Genomic DNA, 24,267 nt, shown 5'->3' with positions numbered 1-24,267 from the left:
AACCCCAAGGAACCTACTTACACAATTCAATTATTGCAGCGTATTAAAATTTATCATCCCATTTCTACAATCAAGCGCAAGCAGACCTCCTGGACGCCAAGCGAGCGCCACCATGATCTTGTGTAAGCAGTGAACCTCAATCCTAATTCTCAGTCGGTCACCGGTTTACTCCCCTTCTTAATTCAATTTAGAAAGAACCGGGCAATGACAACTTACGCAAACTCATGTCCTTGCTCTTCATGTATCACCCAGGGTATCTCAGGATCCCACATGACTGCCTTCAGGCCTTTCTCTACAGATTGCTTAGACTGCTTAGATCTGGGAAAATTGCAACCTTGTTCTCTTTATGCATAATATTCCTTCTGTGTAGTACAGCTTCAATGATCACATCTTGTCACTAGATCCAGTCTTGGTGTTGAAGGAATGAGCGCATTTGTAGAGGGCACAGCTGCTCCTAGGGGTATTCCAGGCTAAGGAATAGTGATACAGAAAGCCATCATCACATAATTCACAAGCAAATAGCCAGGTTTTCACCCTCCTCCAAAAAGGCAATTCAGAACTAAGGGTACAAAGCTCATTGGGAGCTGGTTACAGGCTTGTGTGGCTAAATAGGAGAAGGCCAGTCTATAGTGCAAAAAGGAAAAAAACCTTTTGCTGGCGTGAGCACTTAACAATAGGCTGTAGAACCAGCCATTCATGATTTTCATCAAGTTCATTGAAAGAAAATAATCAAACGAATGTCCATTTCATCCAGTCAATTTAATTGCGAAAAATACTTGCATTCAGTATCTTTCTTATCAATGCTGGGAAAAAGCATCCAGTGCTGTGATGATCACAATTCAACATTGTACCCAATGCATTTCGGGTCCAAATGAACCCTTCTTCAGGGGTATTCTTAAAGGTTGAAATAACTGAAAAGAATACAAAAAAGCAATTCAATCAATAGTCCTCATAATCGATTTCAACATCAAAAAACTGTATCTATTTATACCTTGCTGTATCCAACTCTAATAATACAAACAAGCGGTAAATGATGGGTTCATTTGTTAGTCTCACTAAAACGAGTATTCAAAGAATGCGTACCACCGAAAGGAAGTGAACGAAACTTAGGTGACGACAGTATATGAAAAGGTGAGTCGTGTTAGAGAAAGTCCTTTTTCAAATTGAAGTCTAACTGAAAAACATTTCCGTAAATCATCGTGAATTCGACTCACTCCATAAAGTGAAAAGCGGTGCTCGTGACAAAGAAGAGACCAAACCATATTCAATTTCACTTGTCAAACTGAAAAATGGTTTGAAAACGAAATGAAAAAGTAAATAAATGAAAAAACGAACACTAAAGCCCACTCGTGAACATACCCGATGCGTAGTCTGGCGGGAACTCGTCAGTTACTGGTTGGTGTGCTTACGTTAGGCGAGAAAAGATTTAAATAGTGAAAAGAGAAGACGGATTGTTGCGTTCTATGAGATGCCTAAAGACATAGAAACAGTCTCCAAAGTGCTGTTACATTGCATGCACATCAATAAAGTTAAAAAACACATTCATGAAAGAAAAATTACAGAAAACAATTAAATTCGATGCGATCATTAAGACCCAGGGGTTGAAGTGACTGCAACATTTTGGTCCCAAAAAAATCTGCACGTGCAAGAGATTTTTGAGGATCAATGTCCGATCTTGGCTTTTGTGCTTTCAAAATAGTAAAGCGGAGTTGAGAAATGTTATGTTTTGCTTCTACCCAATGCATGGCAACTGTGGATTTCTCATTCTTCATTCGAATGTTACTTTTATGCTCCCCAACTCGTATTTTAGTTTTACGTTCAGTTCTGCCAACATAAATTTTGCCGCAGGGGCATTTCAGTGCGTAAATGACATTCGAAGTGTCACAGGTACTTGAATGACGTAAAGCAATCTTGTGGCCTTTGGTTGGATGGATAAAGCAGTCGCCAAGTATTACATTATTGCAATGTACACATTTTTGGCATTTTTGCATGCCTTTGTACGTTTTTCCAGAAGTATCTGATGTGTGGGTTAGCAATTCTTTAAGGTTTTTAGATCTTTGCATGGCGAAGGTTGGTTTCTGCGGGAATAAGGCCAGTAAGTCCGGTTCAGTACAAATGATATTCCAATGTTTCATGATAATTGATTTGATGTGTCCAGCTTGAGTAGAATGTTATAAAACACATACAAGAGGATTGCTTTGTTTTCCACATGCTGGTTGTAGTAAGTTGTTACGATCTACCTTGTCTAGTTTGTGTTTAGCGTCTTCCAAATTTGTGGTGGATAACCTCGTTTAAGGAACCGGTCAGCAAATTGATTGGTGATGGAGATAGTATCTTGTGGATCAGAAGTGATTCTTTTTAATCGAATAAATTGTGAGAATGGTAAATGTCTCTTGAGGGTGGGTTGATGAAAACTTCCGTAATGGAGAGAATTGTTTCTATCCGTAGGTTTAATATAGACGTTCGTTTTGATTGATCCTTGGTCGATTTGAATAAGTACATCCAAAAAGTTAATCTGATAATTCTCAATATGATGAGTGAACTTGAATCGATTATGAATGTGGTTGAGGTGCAAGATATTAGCTTCCAGAATGTTGCGATCTCCCTTCCAAATAATGAAAATGTCATCAATGTAGCGCCTATATAATACTAGGTTGTGAGACCATGCTTGATTATTCAGGATATGCTCGTGTTCAAGTTTGGCCATGAAGATATTGGCGTACGAAGGAGCTCCAGCAAAACCCATTGAGGTGCCATTGATTTGGGCGTAAAATACACCCTTCCATTCGAAGTAACTATGGTAGAGTGCAAATTGGAGCAGTTCAATTAAAAACACCTTTTCTGCATTGATGTGATTATGATGTAATAAAGCCCATTCTGTTGCTTCAATACCATCTGCATGTGGAATCGAGGTATACAAAGAGGTAACGTCTATGGTGCATAGTATCCAATGTTCTATGTCCTTCAGATCAAGATTTTTCAAAAGATTGAGTAGAGCTGTAGTATCTTTTAAATAAGATTGCTGTTTTTGTACCATTGGTTGTAAAAAATGATCAAGGTATTTGCCTAAGTGTTCAGATAAAGATCCGCATGCTGACACAATAGGGCGGAAAGGTGGTTTTTCGAGGTTTTTGTGAATCTTACGTAACATATACAATCTCGGTCTTCGTGGATGAGTTGTATACAGAAACTTCTCCGTTTTTTGGTTGCTCCAACCCATCTCTACAGCACGTGTAAGAATCTGATTCCGAATGTTTTGGTAACTCTGTGTTGGATCTTGGTCCAATTTAGTATATGTATCAGCATCCATAAGGTGGTTAGTGACACTTTCTTCGTAAAACTCTGTATCCAGCACTACAAGTGCACCACCTTTATCAGCTTTAGTGAAAGTCATAGAAGAATTTTCAGCAAGTTGTTTCAAAGTACTCCATTCTTTGGCTGAAAAATTCTCTTTGGAACGTTTATGAAAGTTTTTTTTTTTTTTTTTTTTTTTTTTTTTTTAAACCGTTTATTGCAATCTCAAATATATACAGGTACGGGCCTACAACCTTCCGGCCGGCCGCTAAAATGACAGGAATAATTGACATATATACAATAAGGCACTTGGCGTTACAGAGACGCTAAAGCAGGAGGTATCAGCAACGTGGGCCACATGACTCTGAGCCCACAAGTTTATGAAAGTTAATGCTTGTAATCTCCGCTTTGACTAACCTTTCGAATGAGTCTATCGATTTATGTGACATAGGAGAGCAAAACGTGCTTTTTGGTTTGAACTCTTTAGTTGAATCATCTATCACTGGGGGTGTAGATTCAATAGTACTGAAAAAATATTTCAGTCGCAAGATTCTAACAAACTTAAAGAAAGCAATTTCTGTTTCAGCCACCTTGCTCTTATAAGTGGGTACAAAGGAAGTTCCCTTATTTAAAACTGCTAATTGAGCTTTAGTAAGTTGATTTTTGGAAATATTCACGACTAGGTCGCTCTTGTTTTGCTGCGCAGAGATCTCTTGTCCGTTTCTGAGAGTTGCTCTTTTCCTCTTACTTCGCCTTTTTTCTTGTGTGGATTGGTTGGGTTGGTGATTTGAAGCAGGGCTGGTGGCTAAAAAAGATTTTCGAGCTTCAGTATTTGTAGCAGTATCCTCAACATTGTGTGGTGCTTTTGCAGTTTGACTCATTGGAGGATGATTTTGAACAACTTCAGAGTCAGAAACGACGCTTTCTTGGGAAGAGTTAACATTCGTGGGTCTTTGCCTTTTACGTTGATTGTAAACCTCTGCCCAGGTATAGACCTCGTCTAGCTTGTAATCAATAGTGTCTCTACGAAACTTCTTGATTTTACGTTCATGTATTTCCTTTGCGTATCTATCAAGTTTCCCATTGAGGTCTGATAGAAGTAAATCCCATTTTTCTGGTTCTTTTTTAGATAATTCTTCTTTGATGGATGCTATTTCTATTTCCAGAGATTTAAGAATATTAGAAAGTTCTTTCACAATTAGAAGTGTTACTCCTGATTGAACATTCATAAGAGTGTGCACGTTGGCATTTGTTTTGTATTGCATAAATAGGAGAAGGAGCGCTCCCCTTCTGTCCACCTCCCTCCCCCCCCCCCCACCCGACTGTTGAATCCACAGCCAGTGACGCCTAGGATGAGTGAAGAGCTCTTGGGGGAATGCAATACTGAAGCCCAGCCAAGAGATACTGAGAAAGGAAGGCCTTATGGTCAAGAACTAGGGACCCTTCTTGACCGGCAGCCAATGTAAAGTCCTGAGATGGGGAGAAGTTTCAAGATCTGTCGCACCACAGCATTCTGGACTACTTTCAGTCGTATTATCAAGAACTCATGAAGGCCATGGTACAAGGCATGGGCCAGTCTTGCAATTGGTGAATGCATGAACCTCTGTCCTGTGGGAATGTAGAGGAAGAAAAAGAAACTCTTTTAAGGCCTGAAGCCTTGCAAAGCATGAGTCCCCTCATTGAAGACACCTTGACCCCTTGATTCTTCACCACTAATGTCGGTTGGGGAGGTTATGGTAACGTCTCCAACCTACAGCTCTGCTTCCAATTTGTTTGAAAAGGCCAGAAACGAAAATTGCTGGTCTTCTCTAAATTGCATTTGTTGTGACAATTTTGTCTTCAACTGTAGGCTAGAGTGAGCCATACTATCCTGGAACTCCAACACCTTGCACTCTCTTTGAGGCCAGACATTTGACTCAAACTGCTACATTTTCATCAGCCTGTCATGTCTGTATGTCATGAGGAGATTTCTGTCCAACAACACGTGCAGAGATCTTGGGGCTTAGATGATATGGAAATGGAACTCCTGTGTAAAAATGACCTGCCCACCTCTTTGTGCCTATGTTGTGGGTGCTCAAACTTTAGATGACCCTGATGTGAGGAACATCACTCTAAACAAAGGCTGAGTCTAAAAGGCAGTTGGAGAAGGATGCTTGAAAGAACTGACCAAATCGGTTCTGGAAGTGTAGATGGAGAATACAAATCCCTGGTCTGTGTAGCTGTATAAAAGTTAGAGTTGACCCGTTCGTTCCTGTTCCAAGTGTATTCATTATTTTTTTGTTGGAGAGGGTGGGGAATAACCACCCCGTAACAGCCCACTTTTTCAAAAAAATCTCCTCTACCGACCCCATCACCAAAAAATTATCCTGACCTCTTAACCTATACCCACCCTTTACTTCTATTCCCATCTTGACCTTAAAATGACCCTATTTTACTGTTAATTCTACCCACGCCTTAACCCTAAAATAATCCTTTACCTGTACCCATCCCTAAACCCTAAATTCACCCTTACCTCTATTATCTCTACCCACCACATACCCCTAAAATCACATTTACCCTTTCTACTCACCCCTTAACCCTAATATAACCCTTCCTCTGCTTTGTCTCTATTAGCACCATAACCCACTTAAAAAAAAAAAAATAGCAATAAAATAATTGAAAAAAGAACGTATCTGTGGAGTAAAGTACTGCGCAGTAAAGGATGCGGGATAAAGGTAAACACCCTTTCAAGTCACTTATCTGTGTGGCAAAGCCTGCGGGGTAAACGCCAAGCAGAGTAAAGACTGCAGGGTAAATATTACGTACCGCCTGTCACTGTTGCCAAAGCACAGGTTTTGTGCCCCTGCCGAAGTTTGCCCTAGTAGATCGCTGTCGCAGTCCTGGCACTTTTCCCCCAGTGTGCCCGAATGGTCTGCACTGCAGAAGAAGAGACCTGTGTAAGCCGTGGCACTTGCCCCAAGTGTGCTTGTACGGACTTCTGTTGTTGCTAGTCCTGTGGCATTTGCCTAATGTGTGCCTGCGGAGCTGCTGCCTTGAGGCAGTTGCAGCTGCATGCCTCAGTCACTGTGCAGCTGACTAGAAGTGTGCCCAATTGGACAAAGCTGGTAGTGCTGCATAAAGCACATTGGGGCGACTCCTTGCAGACCCAGACTCTTCAACCAGAAGCATACTGCACTGCCACCTCGATCCATGGAGGACCAAGTCTCTGAATCATGCCTAGATGAGAGCTTCCAACCTCACGCTAGCGGCTGCATCCAGACTGTGCTTTGCAGCCTGCATCTGCTCTGGAGTGGAGCAGTAACTTGACGCACCTTCAAATGGCCCATCTTACCCCACCACAGGAGGACCAGGAATGAAGGGCAGGAGGCCAGAGTGAGGTCTACTATGGATCCAAACTACAGGTAAGACAGACACTGAGAGACTGAGTGCATGCGAGTGCCCACTAGACCAAAACAGGAGCAGTGCTGCATTTCTGCTGAAACTTACACCAAGGTAGCTGGACTAAGGTAGCTAGAGGGGGCAGAAAGAGGACATCCTCCCTGGCAGGCAGATGTCCCGCATCAGAGACTTGGAGTACCTGATACTTTTTATGTAGTATTGAGTTTTACTGTCGATAACAGTACTTCTCTTTTTTAATAAAGAATTGAGCTGGATAATCACATTATTACACTGTTTGTTGTCTGTTGAGTACTGAGCCTGTTGCATATCCCACACTAACCTCCCTGAGAAGCCTTTATTTATTTATTTGAGTTTTATAAAGCGCTGACTAGACCCGGAGCTATCAGAGCACTTTACTTAAGGTTCCACAAAATTACATCAATTACAAGTTACATCAGTTACAAGAAAACATTTCAAGAGCGTCGGAAGATGTAATAAATGGAGCTTAGAAGGGTAAGGAGGTGGGGTAAGATGTAGGAGGGATAAAGGATGGAGATAGGATGGATGGAGAGACGAAGGAGAGTCTGCTCAAAGTCCGGCTGGGTAGGTGACAGCTGAGGGGGAAGACAGCCCATCTCCTCTATAGCTATCAGGTAGCTCCACTGGGCATCAGTCAAGCGGCTAGGTCTCAATGAGAAAACAATTAGAGAGCAAAGAGGAGGGATAGATGGAGCATAAAGGAGAAAGTGGGTGGAGTAATGGGGTATGAGGGAGAGTACGACGTAGAGACTAAGTAAGGTCTGCCCAATGTGCGGCTAGGTAGGTAACGGCCGAAGGGGTAACCCACAGCCCATTTCCTCTATAGCTATCAAGTAGCTCCACCGGGCATCATCCAAAAAGCTTTGGTATACTGAAGGGTAGGCCGAATGGGGGATGTGTTCGAGGTCTGGACGAAGTCCGTTTTTATTCTCAGAGGAGTAGCACGACGTGGTAGGGAACACTGTGGCAGTCATCTTTGGGTCAGGCAGTCCAAATGATTTTAAACAAGTGATCTTGCGATTGAGATGGGGGACTGGTCTTCATCCCCACCACAGAGTGTCAACTTTTGAAAGAGTTGTTCTTTGCCCAGTTTGCAAAGCTGTAGTAGGACAAACCCTGGGACATCAGAGGCAAATGACCTCTAGCCCATGACTATGGCCCAGTATCACCTGCTTGCCCCTTGCTGCCCACCCCCACTAAATGTGGCCTAACCATGTCACTGCCACAGTTGCAGCCTTTGGCAATTCCAATGGCCTAGTCGCAATGTTCTTCCGCTGTCTGTAGGTCTGAGCAGTACCACATTAAAAATTGTGCAGACTACAGGGCAGGTGTTGTCCCCTTCAATTTCAGTGAGTACCCATTCTAGAATTGGAAGTGTTACCCCTTCTTCTGTGGAATAGTTGCTTCAAATTGTTCTGAACTCCCTTCCTGCTAGCACACCTCCAAGTGAATTACTTTTTATTTTATTTTAAATTGTGGATCAGTTGATTTAGGAGGTGCAGCACTCTTGCAGTTCTGCCTTATGTTTGCTCCATTGATTTCACAGTGGTTTTGAGATTTTGACAGATGAGAATAAGAATGAAAGGACGTTGTAGATGTGCCTTCTGGAGTGGAGAAATTACTTCTTTCCAAGAGATTTAGAACCTTCTGGTTTTCTGACCCTTACTGTGCTTCTGTTACTTGAGCAGTGTGAAAGAACAATAATCTGTCTCAAAGGAGTTAGGCTTACTTTCCGTTGCATGAGTAAGGAACCCCCACTGTGACTGTTAAGAGGACTTTGGAATCTCTGCTTGCCGGGAAGGCATCAGGCGTGCTGAGTATTGCATATAGTGTCAGTAGTTTTTAGCAACCCACTGGCTAATCCATGTACAACAGTAGTATACATCGAGGAACAACAGACAGTACAATCTAGTTATAAAAAAAGCGTACCCCGATTGGATCTCTGACATTTTTAAATAAGTGCAAAGGGAAAAATAAAATAAAAAATCTGCTTGCAAAGATCATCTCTGTCAATCCAACTGTTAAAAATGGAATTTGGAATTCGGAATCGTGGGTACATTTGTGCAGTTTTTACCCAACATTATTCAATGGAAATATAACGTACTCCATGCCCCTACTTCTTCTTTGAGATCTCTCCTTACAACAGAGATTTTGTATAATTATTCAACCTACTCAGTTTTTGTGGAAATGTTCATAGAACTTTAGAATATCTTGAGTGCAATATGCTTGTTTTAAAGGGATGGTCGGCGAGGCATCTCCATCTCTTTCTTAGAGTCCAATCCTTATGTCTTCTTTTTAAGTTAGATAAGGATCATTGTGTTTCCTCGATATTGTATAATACAATATGTAATAACATTTCCTTAGGATTGGTCCAGCCATACTTATCCTTTCAAGTCACACATGGCATTAGCCGTTTTATTATGACTTTACGCATTAGAAATGTTCCTTTAAACAATGTACTGTCAAAAATGATCAGGAGATTACAAAAATCCGATGTTTGTGACCTTTGCTATACTGGAACTCAAAATATATTTCAAGTTTTGCGCCTGTCTCCGGCATTCCAAAAAGCTAGAACCAAATATTTATTACCTCTGATAAAGAGACCTAATTTGGACACGCACTAAGATGCGATGGAGTTGTTCAAAAAAAATCCACCAAATGAATTTACTTGTTTAAAAGTTTCTAAATGTTTTAAATGTTTTTCAGCTATTTTGTGATGAAGGGATTTATTAGCTTATTGGCGATATTATTTATTGTGGTGATTCTTATTATTGTAGGGTGTGTTTTTATGTGTTTTGTCATAGACCTCGACCAAGATCAATAACGATGTAAATAAACTTGACTATTTATAAAGAGGGTTAATCTAGCTTAAAACCTGTGCACCCTGGGTAGAATTTAAGTAGCAGCAGCCCTGTCACGCCCCCACAGACTGGACGAGGCAAAGGAGCTTGGTGTATAAACTTTTATTGGGGTGTACAGATGAGGGACTGTGGAATTGTCGGTGCTGAAGTAAGCTCTCTGCCGTGGTCCGTATCCCCGGGCTCTGTCGGTTCCGTGCACCGATGTCGGCCTCCGCTGCTTTCCCGCTCCCGTGGGCTGTCCTGCCGGGTGTCCCCTCGGTAAAAAAAAGTATGATACGGTCAGGGTCTTATCTCTCCCTGTTATTTTTCTTACGCGCATAGGCTTTTGCGCTATTTCCCTTTTTGTTAGTCATTCTGTCCCCAATCACCCAGTGGAACCCGTGTGGCCGTTCAGGTTTTAGCCTCTCTCTTCCGTCTCCGGGCCTTTTCTTCAGGCAGATTCCCCTTGGAGGTGAGCGTGGGTTTTCCCTGGCACCCGGTCGTGCCCGCCCCTGAAGAAGAAAAGAAAAGGAAGCCTCCCGCCCCTTATGCTATTCCTCAGCTGTCCGGGCGGCCCCCCTATAGACCGGGGAAGCCGGACTGCGCTTGCCACCACCCTACCAATGTGCGCCCTGTTTTCCCTATCACTTGCCTGAAACCGGGACCCGATGATAGGGTCCCGGCCGTCTCGTCCGTGGCGCCTTCCTCAGGGTACGTCCCGGTTCTCCTCTGGATCCTCCCGTCGTCGCTTTGGGCTCCCGCCGGACCGGATTCCTCTGGCTCTTTCTCCGGTATCCTCTCGCCTTCCTCCTCGTGTCGTGGGTCTCCGTGTAGCTCCTCGCTTCCTCGGCGTTCCACACTAGCTGCTCCTTCTTCCTGATTTTTCTGTTCCCCCAAGCTGTGCTCCCTGGCTGTCGCCAGAGTCAGCACAAGTCGAGTCGGCTTGGTGCCCCCGGGGTACTCCTGTTGGTCTTCACAGCTCTTCCCGTCACAGTACCTCCCCACCAGGCATGACCGATCAGGCCATGAGGAAACCGGGCTGTGCGAGAGAAAGTCCACGTTCGCCTGCAGAGCCCCCAGCCGATGGGAAGCCTGGAAGGAAAAAGGTTACAGAGCTAAGAACCACCGGAGAACACGGAGTTAGTGTCTTTGTGTCTCGCTAGCCATACTAATGGGGCATGATCAGTCAGTAGAGTAAAGGGACGATCCAAAAGGTAGTATTGTAGGGCCTGGACCGCCCAACGGATTGCTAAACACTCTTTCTCTATAGTGGAGTAGCGTGCTTCCCTGGGCATGAGCTTGCGGCTGAGGTACACCACGGGGTGTAGATCACCTGAAGCCGTTGTCTGTGAGAGGACTGCCCCTAGGCCCCTGTCCGAGGCATCCGTTTGCAGTGTGAAGGCACTCGTAAAGTCCGGGCAAGCTAGCACAGGGTTGTCGCATAACCGCGATTTGAGGCGCTCAAAGCTGTGGATTTGTTTCGGGGTCCATGTCCCCACCGTGTTTGGGGATGTTTTCTTCAGCATGTCTGTGAGTGGGGCGGCCTCTTCCGAGAAGTGGGGAATAAACCTTCGATGGTAACCAACTAGTCCCAAGAACGCCCTGATGCCTTTTTTTGTGGTGGGTTTCTTCAGTGCCTTAATTGCGTCCACCTTATCTATCTGGGGTCTGATATGTCCATCTTGTATGTGATACCCCAGGTATTTGATGTTATCAGTCGCTAACATGCATTTGTCGGGGTTGGCGGTTAGACCAGCATCTCAGAGGCTGGCTAAGACGGCCCAGAGGTGCTCGACCCATGTGGTACTGAAGATAATTATGTCATCTAGGTACGCGGCTGCGTATTTGTGGTGTGGCCTTAGTACGATGTCCACGAGTCGTTGGAAGGTGGCTGCGGCTCCATGTAACCCTAAGGGGAGGACCCTGAATTGGTATAAGCCCAAGGGGGTGGCGAAGGGTGTTTTCTCTTGGACGTTGGGTGTCAGCGCTATCTGCCAGTACCCTTTTGTTAAGTCAAGCGTTGTCATGTATCGGGCAGTCCCTAGCCGGTCAATCATCTCATCGACGCGAGCCATGGGGTACGAGTCAAAACAAGACGCGGCGTTTAAGCGCCTGAAGTCTACACAAAAACGCACAGTGCCGTTGGGTTTTGGCACTAATATGATGGGAGAACACCATGGGCTATGTGAAGGTTCAATGATCCCTGCGCAAAGCATGTCAGTCACCTCTTTCTCCACTATATGTCGTCTTGCTTCAGGGATACGGTATGGCCTCTGTCTGATCGGTCTGGCCCCGTCCGTTAAGATATTGTGTTGTACAAGGGTTTTTTTTTCGGGTGTTGTTGAAAAAAAGTCATGATAGTCGCTGATGATCTCTAAGAGAGCGGTGTTCTGCTCGGGGTTTAGCTGGGGACCTTTGGGGATGACTCCGGCTGTGTCAGCGCCACCCACTTGAGGAAAGAGGATGTCTAGGGGTTTGCTGTCAGTGACTAGAAGGTTCGTAGGAGGGTCTGTTGGATCATCGGGCCCTCAGTCCATAATTTAAGGAGGTTGATGTGGTATATCTGACCCTTTCTTCCGGTGTAGGGTACGGCTATTCTATATGTGACGGGGGTGACTTGTGCGAGAACCACATAAGGCCCTTGCCAGTGGGCCAAGAGTTTATTGTCGGAAGAGGGGAGAAGGAGTAAGACCCTGTCTCCCACGGAGAAGTGTCTAAGAGTGGTGTGCTGGTCGTATGCCTTTTTTTGTTTTTGTTGGGCTGCGTCTAGGTTTTCCCTGGCTCTATCCCAGAGGGTTGTTAACCTATCTTTTAGCTGGGTTGCGTATTCAAGAAGTGTCTTCCCCTCATCCTCCTCTTCCTCCCATCTCTCGGCTGCCATATCCACCAAAGTCTTGTGCTTTCTACCAAACACCAGCTCAAAGGGGCTGAACCCGGTGGAGGATTGGGTGTGGGTTCTAATAGCGAACAGGGTCAGGGGAAGCTGTTGGTCCCAGTTCCTTCCGGTTTCAGAGACCGTTTTCTTAAGGATTGTTTTCACGGTTTGGTTGTACCTTTCTACGAGGCTGTCTGTTTGTGGGTGGTACACTGAAGTAAGGATTTGACGTACTCCTAATAACGAACAGATCTGGGCCATAAGCCTAGACATAAAAGGTGTCCCCTCATCGGTAAGGAGTTGTTTGGGAAACCCAACCCTGCTGAAGAACGCTATCATGGCCTGGGCGACACTGGTTGTGGTCATGCTCGTGAGGGGGATAGCCTCGGGGTAGCGGGTCGCATAATCAACCAAAACCAGGATGTACTGATAGCCCCGTGTGGAGGTGACCAGGGGCCCAACCAAGTCCATTCCCACCCGGGAGAAGGGTACCTTGATTATAGGGAGGGGGTGCAAAGGCGCTTTGAGCATGCGCGGAGTGTTGGTCAGTTGACACCTGGGGCAGGCAGCACAATACCTCCGGATGTCAGAGAAGACCCCAGGCCAGTAGAACCGCCTTAGGAGCCCGGGCGTGGCAGGAAACGGGGATCAATAAGAGGACGAGGGGGAGGAGCCATTGGGCCCGGAGCAGAAGCTCTCCAGCGGTGGACAATGGAGGTAGGAATTCTAGGCGTGAAGGGACGTGCCTCTGGGGTCCTTTGGTGAGCACACGCTAACTCTATGGCGTGGGTTACTGTCAGATTAGGGTGTTGTCTTACCCACGCCCGGGTAGTCGCGGGGAGGACCTCTACGAACTGCTCGAGCAGAATATTATCCACCACTACTTCCATGCTGGATGCATGGGGTTGGAGCCACCGGGTCCCGAGGTCTTGGATCCGGTAGAAAAAGGCTCGGGGATTATCCTGTGCCTGCCATTTCTCCTTCCTGAATCTAGCACGGTACTGCTCTTGGTCACACCCAAGACGTTCCAGGATAGTCTTCTTTATGGTTTCGTAAGGGGTGGTTCCCGCCGGATTAGCTGCTTGATAAGCTGTTTGCAGCTCGCCAGACAGCAAAGGGGCGATGTACTGGCCCCACCGTTCCATGGGCCATTGGGCTGTGCTTGTCACTCTTTCAAAATGAGTAAAAAAGAAGTCCGGATCCTCTCCCGCCTAGTATTTCTGGAGCACCGAGCTCGGCACATTTGGGTGTACCTTTGTACTGGCGATTGTGTCCATCAGTCTCTGAATGGCCGTGTCTTGGACTGCTTGGTTTTGTGCCATGAGGCCTGCTTGGGCTTGAAGGGCTCCCTGTCCTTTTTGGCCTCTGTAGACTGGGCCTCTACCACCAGCTGCAGGTGGCGCTGTCCTTCGGCCAATTACGTAAGCATTTCGTCCAAGCTGATGGGCTGTGTCATCCTGATCTGCTAGGGGGTTGTCCCTTTGGTGTGCGGGCATGGTGGTCCGGGCAATCCCACTTCTGACACCACTGTCACGCCCCCACAGACTGGACGAGGCAAAGGAGCTTGGTGTATAAGCTTTTATTGGGGTGTACAGAAGAGGAACTGTGGAACTGTCGGTGCTGAAGTCGGCTCTCCGCCGTTGTCCATATCCCCGGGCTCTGTCGGTTCCGTGCACAGATGTCGGCCTCCGCTGCTTTCCCGCTCCTGTGGGCTGTCCTGCCGGGCGTCCCCTCGGTAAAAAAAAGTATGAGACGCTCAGTGTCTTATCTCTCCCTGTTATTTTTCTTACACGCGTAGGCTTTTGCGCTATTTCCCTTTTCGTTAGTCTTTCTCTCCCCAATCACCCAGTGGAACCCGTGTTGCTGTTCAGGTTTTAGCCTCTCTCTCCCGTCCCCGGGCCCTTTCTTTAGGCAGATTCCCGTTGGAGGTGAGCGTGGGTTTTCCCTGGCCCCCGTTCGTGCCCGCCCCTGAAGAAGAAAAGAAAAGGAAGCCTCCCGCCCCTTACGCTATTCCCCAGCTGTCCAGGCGGCCCCCCTATAGACCGGAGAAGCAGGACTGCGCTTGCCACCACCCTACCAATGTGCGCCCTGTTTTCCCTATCACTTGCCTGAAACCGGAACCCGAGGATAGGGTCCCGGCCGTCTCGTCCGTGGCGCCTTCCTAGGGGTACGTCCCGGTTCTCCTCTGGCTCAACCCATAGTCGCTTTGGGCTCCCGTCGGACCGGATTCCTCTGTCTCTTCCTCCGGTATCCTCTCGCCTTCCTCCTCGTGTCGTGGTCTCCGTGTAGTTCCTCGCTTCCTCGGCGTTCCACACCAGCTGCTCCTTCTTCCGGGTTTTTCTGTTCCCCCAAGCTCCGCCCCCTGGCCGTCGCCAGAGTCAGCACCAGTCGAGTCGGCTCGGTGCTCCCGGGGTACTCCTGTTGGTCTTCACAGCTCTTCCCGTCACAAGCCCACTACCTATAATCGTGTGAGGCATGACTATCACCATGGTGTTGGAGAAAAGGATGACCAGACTCTTCTCCAAGTAACCTCTCAATTGCGTGCCACTCTGAGAGGGGCAAGTGGAGACACTGACATGGAATAAGGGAAACACAGAGGGGCAGAAAGTCAATGACATCTAGATGGGGAAATGGACACTGGAAAGTAGTTGTTAAGATAGAATTGTGGGGGGGTGGACACTCAGCAACGGTTGAGACTGATGCGGATGGAGAGACAGAGAAAGGGAGATAGAAATACAGATACAGAGACATAGATAGAAGAAGACAGTCATGATGGTTAAGAGACGCAATGGTGAAGGAAACAAATTGAAGTGTAGCCGACACAAAATTGGGGAAATAGACACTGGGAAATGTTAACATAAGTATGGGGACACCAAGACAGGACAACAACAGCACAGGCAGACATGACATCGCAGAAATTTGTGAGAGAGAGAAAGTTATGACGTGGGTATGGAGGTGGAGAGCTGTGATCTGATGTTAGGGGAGTCTGTGTGGGTAGGAAATGGGATGATAATGGAGCAGAGGGGGTGACTGTGCTGGTAGGAAACAAGAGGTTATTAGATTGGAGGGCTTAGTTGGTGAATGAAGGGCTTTGCGGTCTGTGGCTTATTTGAGAAGAGAGGTTGAGATTTTCAGAGGTTTTCGAGTTCTGAGATGTTTGTGGGCTATTCAGTCACCAGTTTTCAAGAGAATGGAAGATGAGTGAGGTGTTTGGGTATTGTTGTCTGGTCTTTTCTAGCTTGAGAAAGGCCAGTTGGAGTCTGGGAAGCTGGTGAGTAGGTGATTAGATCAGTCACAATGATTGATTTAAAATTGTGTCTATTTGTCTGGGGGAAGGGTAGGAGCATGTTGTGTTTGCTCTGGTTACTGTTTATTTTAGTTCATTCTTGACTGATTTTCCCTCTTCTTTGTTCTTTCTCAGGTTTATAATGTGGATTACAGCGAAGAGCAGGAACGTGTTCTCCCCGTCCGTGTTGATATTGACATGGTCAAAGTAATGGAGGTTTTCCTGACCCAGCTTCGGTAAGATGAAAGCAGGAGAGTTTGTTAGCCATTGCATTTCTTACCCTCTGTGGTTCGCCAGCACGTTGTTACTGTGTTTTCTTTCTGACTTTAATAGAATGCTTGAGGTCTGCTTTAACCTTAGTGTCCTATTATTGAGACTAATTTGTAACCATAATAACTATACTATCACTACTGGGGGTTTAAAAACATTTGGTGGCGCTGTGGCCTATAAGCATGTTGAAGGCTAAATAATTAGATTTGCCCACCCCGAAATAAAATTGCATTGCAAGTTTACTTTAATAGGAAGTAGCATATATATATTTTAAAACAAGGTCTGGAATTTGTTAAAATATCTACTTGTCCATGGGACAGGTTGCTTCATAAATCTATTTGTCCTGTAAACAAATCTACTTGTCCCTTTGGTGCCACGTAGTTTGGTAAAAAACTATGGCAGCAATCTCCTTAAAGAACTCTGATAATAGCCTCTCTGATTATGTGAGGGCTCATGCTATAGTAGGGTTTGATTATTTGCAATTCACTGATTTTGCCACCCACCTGCAGATCTGTATATTGGGCAGGTAGCTGTAAGTAATAGTTTCAGGGTTGGACAGCCTTTTGAGTCCGCATAAACCATCTAACTTGCATGTTTTAGGGGTTTTCACCAGCTCTACTCAAATTGTTTCTAATACTGAGACAGGTTGGAAGTTAACTCCTGACAAGGACTGAAGTAAAACTAATTTCAAGGTTGTGAAAAAAGAAGTTGGAAGAAAAGTAAATTTATAAACGCTCAGCAGATTTGCGTTTGAGCAAATCTACACATGCATATATGCTCGTGCTAAAATGTAGTTCACAGATATTTTCTACGAGGTCCATTTCCTGGCTTACTTCTGTAAATTCTTGTCAATTCATGAGAGCTGTAAATCTGCACTAATGCAAGGACATATATCAGTGCACTTTTGTGACTTCTTTTAACAATTGAGCCCCTAATTAGGTCTGGCGTTAACCGAGACATTTTGTTTTTATTAAAATTCTATCTCTTCATCTATCTGCCGACTGGTTTCACTGTGAGTGACTGCATTTCGCTTTTTCTCAAGGAGCATATCGGGACACAAAGTAGTTTTGTTAAGTACCAGGCACTACTGTGACAATGGGTGCATTTTCAGACCAAAAATAATTACGCTTTTTCCCACTGCAATAATGGTGAGGGCATAGCAGCGCCTACAACATTGAAGTTTTACAATAATCAAGTCAATACAAGACACGTATTGACAAAAGACAAACGGTTGACCACAATGATAGACCTATTGGCTTTACCACTGCATGTTTATTTTCATGTGTTCCATAATTCTGTTGAAACTGGTTGCACTAATTTTCCAATAGGAATATTTTTGGGAATACTAGCATGTATCAACACATTTTACTAAATGATGCTTCAAAGAAATGGTACCAAAGATTTCACTGTAGTTTAGCAAAACATATTGTTCGAGGCATATGAGCTGCAGATTGTACACTTAGCATAGATCGCCATCTGGTGTTGGGCCCGGATGTTTGCAGTTTGTTTTTCTTCTTGGACAGTCTTTGGAAGTCACGAGTTTGGTGACTCCTCCTTCGGTCCGTACTGCGCATGGGCTTCGGCTCCATCCTCAGATTGTTTTTTTCCGCCATCGGGCTCGGATGTGATACTTCGTGCTCCGGCTTCGAACTTCTACGGTTCCAGCCTCGACGGAAAATCCTCGTTCCTTCGAGTTTTCTTCATCATCATCTTCATCTCTCGAAGCGGCACTTTTCTCCATCCCGTACATCGGCACCGGCCTTCGGGCCCTCCTCGACTCCGGTCCCGGCCGATGGAAAGGACTCCGTTCAAAAAGTGCCCAAAATGTGGGTCTAAATTTCCCCACACCAACCTCCATCAGGTGTGTAATCTTTGCCTCTCTCCAGAACACGAGGCCAGAGACTGCCCCGCCTGTAAGTCTTTTCGATCGAAGAAAACCATCCGGGATCGAAAAGCTCGACGCACCATGGCGCACTCATCGTCTGCAGCTCCACCGGACATCTTCGGAGACGGCGCCGAAGCTTCGGGGCAAACACACACCGAGCAGGAAGAAGACGTCGTCAGCGCTTCCGAGGCCGACGACTCCGACGTGGAGGACATCACACCGGCGCAGCGGGCCGTGAGTACTGTGCCCCCTCCCACCCCCGCGCCCAAAACCAAAGAGACTCAGGTTACACCCTCGCCTGCTGGCCTGGGCAAAACCAAGACCAAAGCTTCGATCACCCCACCTTCGGGCCCGGTGTCGAAGCCTCCAAAGTCTCACGGCAGCTCGGGATCGAGCCAGCCGACGCCCGGTGCCGAAAAACAGCATCCGGCACCGAAGAAAGCAATATCCAGCTCGACTCCGAAGCCACCGGTGCCGAAGCCTGGACTCTCGGTGCCGACCAAACACAAACACAAATCTGTCGGCACCGACGCTCCGGCGCCGAAAACTCCTTCGACGCCGAAAAAACCGGAGGCCCCAAAAAAGCATGGCGCACACAAACCATCGAAGTCCTCGGTTCCGAAATCACCGGTGCCGACGGACGATTCGGCGCCATTGGCTCTGTTTACACCAGACCCTTTACAAAAGACTCTGTCCAAAGATCCAAAGACTGGGCTATTGACTTTAATTATCAAGAAAAGACGCCTTGATACTCCGGCTCCTCCTCCACCACCCAAACGGAAGGACTCTGCTACTTCTCCCCTCAGAGTGCCCTCCCCACTACCACCTCCCCTACCTCCTCCACCTCCTCCACCCCCTCCCCCTCCCAGGTCTCCGCCACCTTTATCTCACTACTCTCCGGCCCCGTCCCCAGATCCGGATGACGGGGACCCGGACAATTATCCGGCGGATGCCCCAATGGATCCCACTCCACCAGGGACCCCAGACCCTTGGGAGGATTACAATAACCCTGATGTACCCGATATTCCTCAGGACGACCTATACCCATCCAGGCCGTCTCCTCCAGAGGACTCCTTAGGGTTCCATCATTTAGTGCAGAGAGCAGCACACTACCATGGGGTGGACATGCACACTGAACCAGTGGAAGACGACTTCTTACTGGATACATTCGACATACAGGACAAATCCACCTCTATCTTACCCATGCTTAAGGGTGTCACCAAGCATGCCGCAGAGGTGTTCAAAGACCCTGTCAGGGCCAGGGTACTAAACCCTAGAATAGAGAAAAAGTATAAGGTGGCACCCACAGACCCTGCATACATTAAGGGCCCTGCTCCCTTAGATTCCCTAGTTGTCTCTACAGCTAGAAAGCGGGCTAACTCCCAGTCCTCAGGAGAAGCCCCACCGCCAGACAAGGAATCCAAACTCCTAGACGCGTCTGGCAAGCGCACCGCCTCTCAAGCTGCAAACATGTGGCGCATTGCAAACACACAAGCGCTACTTGCGCGCTATGACAGAGCACACTACGACGAACTTGAGGCTCTTATGCAGCACCTCCCCGAGAAACACAAGCGTAGGGCTCATGAGCTAATACAGGAGGGTAAACTCATTACAAACACCTCCATTAAATGTGCCCTCGATGCAGCCGACACTGCTTCTAGAGCCATAAATACCAGTGTCTTGCGTCGTCGCCATGCCTGGCTCAGGATCTCAGGGTTTAAGCCTGAAGTCCAGGCGTCCATACTCAATCACCCCTTTGACCAACAAACTCTCTTTGGGCCCAAGGTAGACGAAGCGTTGGAAAAGATGAAAAAGGACACAGACACAGCAAAGTCTATGGGGGCACTCCAAACACAAGCCTCTAAACGTTCCTTTCGACGCTCCTCCTTTCGTGGCACAGGCAGAGGCTTCTCCACCGATAGCACCTCTACCTCCTACAAATCCCCTCCTCAAAATACCTTTTCAAAGGGCAACCAAAGAGGTGGTTACAGAGGCAACAACAATGAGGGCAGGGGCAAAACTAACAACACCCGTTCTGCCACCCCGCCCACACAATGACTTCCCTCCGCTCCCCCCAGACCATTCCACTCCGGTCGGGGGCAGACTACAAAACTTTATCCACGCATGGGAGTCCATAACATCGGACAAATGGGTGACCCAAATCATTCGGTCAGGGTACTGTCTCGAGCTAACATCTACCCCGCCCAATATCCCACCAAGGCACCGTCCAATGTCTCAAGAACATTCCACACTGCTCAAACAGGAGGTACTCTCCCTCCTCCAAAAACACGCTATAGAGCAGGTCCCCATCAATCAGCAAAATCTAGGGGTTTACTCCCTATATTTCCTAATACCAAAGAAAGACGGTACCCTCAGGCCCATTCTGGACCTCCGGCCTCTAAATGCCTACATACATTCAGACCATTTCCATATGGTCACCCTACAACAAGTCCTCCTGCTCCTCTGTCAGGGAGACTTCCTCACAACCTTGGATCTGAAAGACGCATACTTTCACATTCCAATACACCCCTCTCACAGGAAATACCTCAGGTTCGTGGTGGACGGGCAACATTACCAATTCACGGTTCTCCCCTTCGGGGTCACCACCGCACCACGGGTGTTTACCAAATGCCTAGCGGTAGTAGCAGCACACCTCAGACGTCAACACATTCACGTCTTCCCTTACTTAGACGACTGGCTGATAAAAGCCGCGTCTTACCACCAATGCGTGCAGCATACAAACAGCACCATCCAACTGCTCCACCAGCTAGGCTTCACGGTGAACTACCAAAAGTCCCACCTCATACCATCTCACACAAAGCAATATCTCGGGGCCACTATAGACACCTCCAAAGGTATTGCCTATCCAAACACAGCCAGAATCACAAGCATTCAAGCCTTACGCAAAACATTCCTTCCCCAACACTCTCTTCCAGCAAGAGTGTTCATGAAGCTCATAGGAATGATGGCGTCTTGCATCTTTATAGTGCCCCATGCAAGACTACACATGCGTCCACTTCAAGAGTGCCTAGCACAACAGTGGAACCAGGCCCAGGGTCAGCTGACGGATCTGGTGTTGGTGGACGGCCGCACACATCACTCTCTGCAGTGGTGGAACACCACAAACCTTTCCAAAGGTCGGCCGTTCCTGGACCCGGTTCCTCAGGTGATTCTAACAGCGGACGCATCGCTCTCCGGCTGGGGAGCGCACCTCCTACACCTCACAATGCAAGGTCTATGGACGCCACAGCAAAAATTGCTCCACATCAACCATCTGGAGCTCTTGGCGATCTTTCTAGCCCTAAAATCTTTCCAAAAACAGATTTCGGGCAAAGCAGTCCTCATTCGCACAGACAACATGACTGCAATGTATTATATCCAAAAACAGGGGGGGACACACTCTCCCCAGCTCTCCCGCTTAGCCCAGAGCATATGGAGATGGGCAATTCCCCAAAACATCTTTCTCCTGGCACAACACGTTCCAGGCGTACAAAACACCATGGCAGATCTGCTCAGCAGACAAACGCAACAACTACACGAATGGGAACTGCATCCGCAAGTTCTTCAGCCATTCTTCCAACAGTGGGGACATCCTCAGATAGACCTCTTCGCCACCCACGAAAACAAAAAATGCCCAAGCTTCGCCGCCAGATACCCACACCCATTGTCCAAGGGCAATGCGATATGGATGAACTGGTCAGGCAGATTTGCATACGCCTTTCCACCTCTCCCACTAATTCCATTAGTGGTCAGGAAGCTACAACAGCACTCCCTCACACTCATTCTGGTAGCTCCGACGTGGGCCAGGCAGCCGTGGTACACCACGCTACTACAACTATCAGTGGTACCACATCAAAAACTGCACCTATCCCCATGCCTCCTAACCCAGAACCATGGAGAAATCAGGCACCCGGACCCAGCTCAGCTCAACCTGGCGATCTGGCTCCTGAAATCCTAGAATTCGGATACCTTAACCTTCCCCCTGATTGCATGAACATCATCATGGAAGCCAGACGTCCTACCACTAGAGCATGTTATGCCGCAAAGTGGAAAAGATTTGTTATTTACTGCCGTAACAATACAATCAACCCTTTAGATGCATCCATACAGCACATCATATGCTATCTGCTCCATCTTCACAGGTGTAACCTGGCATATTCATCCATACGCCTACACCTAGCAGCGATCGCTGCTTATCTACAAAACAGACAGCATTTATCTCTCTTCAGAGTGCCCGCTATTAAAGCCTTCATGGAAGGCCTTAAACGAGTAATTCCTCCCAGGGCACCACCTTCCCCTGTATGGAATCTAAATTTAGTTCTTACACGACTAATGGGTCCGCCCTTCGAACCAATGCATAAATGCGAGCTACAGTTTCTCACCTGGAAAACAGCTTTTCTCGTAGCTATCACTTCCCTTAGAAGGGTTGGTGAAATACAAGCGTTCACTATACAGGAACCCTTCATACAAATACATCACAGCAAGGTCATACTTCGCACAAATCCGAAGTTCCTGCCCAAGGTCATTTCCCCCTTCCATCTCAATCAATCGGTGGAATTACCTGTCTTCTTCTCGCAACCTCAATCTGTTGCAGAAAGAGCCTTACACACACTCGATGTAAAAAGGGCCTTGCTATACTACATACAAAGAACGCAACCCTTCAGGAAGACTAAACAATTGTTCGTCTCCTTCTCTCCACCACATAAAGGCAACCCCATTTCTAAATCAGGGATAGCTAGGTGGATTGTAAAATGCATACAGATTTGCTACCAAAAGGCTAAAAGAACATTATCTGTTCCGCCTAAAGCCCATTCTACAAGAATGTTAGGGGCTTCTATGGCCTTTCTAGGGAATATACCCTTAGATGACATCTGCAAAGCAGCCACATGGTCTACACCGCACACCTTCACAAAACATTACTGTGTAGATGTGCATTCAAAGCAGCAAGCTAGAGTGGGCCAGGCTGTACTAAAGACACTATTTCAAACCACTGCAACGGATACCGGTGGTCGCCGCTAGGGTTGGGTACTGCTATATAATCTATGCTAAGTGTACAATCTGCAGCTCATATGCCTTGAACGGAATATGCTACTTACCAGTATGCATCTGTTCTTGGCATGTAGAGCTGCAGAGTTGTACACGCCCACCCGCCTCCCCGGCTACCTGTATCCGTTCCAGTACATCTTATTTAGATACTACACACATGGGTTTCTCACTGTGATTACCAAGCTCCATCATTTCCCTGTTGGAGAAAAACAATCTGAGGATGGAGCCGAAGCCCATGCGCAGTACGGACCGAAGGAGGAGTCACCAAACTCGCGACTTCCAAAGACTGTCCAAGAAGAAAAACAAACTGCAAACATCCGGGCCCAACACCAGATGGCGATCTATGCTAAGTGTACAACTCTGCAGCTCTACATGCCAAGAACAGATGCATACTGGTAAGTAGCATATTCCTTTCCTAGTTGCATTTTTTGTGACCATTCCATTTTAAAGCAAAGAATCTGCAACTATTTGCATCTTATCAGAGGGCATTCTGGGAGCATTATACATCGCCTCATATTGTTAAACTTTGCAAACGTTTGTAACATTTTTATACTGGAACCACTGTCAGTAGTGCAGTCTGAAATTACAATATTTACTTAGAGTGCTCACCCTAAATATAAAGGCTTTGTATTAATGAAGCATTTTTACAAGTTCCAACAGCATTAACATATGGACACAACTATTACCTTATTTGCTGATCCATAAGGTGGTACTGTAATCTAGCAGCCAAAACGTTTGTGTTGCAGGGGGTTGGGTCAACTTGTCCCAAGGACAAAATAAACATGACAACTTGCTGTCATTGACCCCAAACAATATGTCCTGGGCGCCAGGCTATAGGAGTTACAGACCCCTGTTTAAATTAACACTCATAAATGTGCAATATGGTTAAGTAGGACTGGTGATACAAAAATGAGTACAGAAAACGTACTTGTTTATTTATGTCATAATCAAATATTTTCTTCAAATGTATTTTTCAATACAAGTTACAGTTACATCTCTGGAAACAAAGAGAAATTCCCCATATATCTGTATGTTTTTTAGGAGGGAAATCATTGGTCAAGCATCGCTTCACCAACAACCAGGGTGGCACCTTTTCTGCTGTTCATTGATTGTAACATTCCTAGGCACTTCGAACTACCTAGTTTGGCAGGTGTTTTGTATGGAGGCAGAAACCTTGAGGGCGTATAGTAATTAATACCTATTGATATATCCAGTGCCCCGTCCACAATATACCTGGGGAATTGCAAAGAATCTAGGCTAACCTAACGGTGCTGCACATCAGACTGACTCTCTCACCTAACATGTTTTTGAGTGGAGCCTTGTAGATGAACTTCAGAGGTCTGGCGCACCAAAA

At 46.5% G+C, this 24,267-nt stretch overlaps 1 protein-coding gene across 1 annotated transcript in view; it reads left to right on the top strand.

Moving 5' to 3' along the window:
* PIGS (phosphatidylinositol glycan anchor biosynthesis class S) overlaps positions 1-24,267 on the top strand; it is a 188,944-nt gene that overhangs the window by 82,943 nt on the left and 81,734 nt on the right. The window contains exon 10 of the mRNA XM_085649117.1: positions 15,848-15,948. Coding sequence (XP_085505243.1) covers positions 15,848-15,948 — 101 coding nt within the window. The remainder of the gene's footprint in view (positions 1-15,847; positions 15,949-24,267) is intronic.

The sequence above is a fragment of the Triturus cristatus genome, chromosome 3_2 (genome assembly GCF_964204655.1).
Source record: "Triturus cristatus chromosome 3_2, aTriCri1.1, whole genome shotgun sequence".
NCBI lineage: Eukaryota > Metazoa > Chordata > Amphibia > Caudata > Salamandridae > Triturus > Triturus cristatus.
Note: the sequence above shows the minus strand (reverse complement) of the source record. Positions and strands in the feature narration are given on the sequence as shown.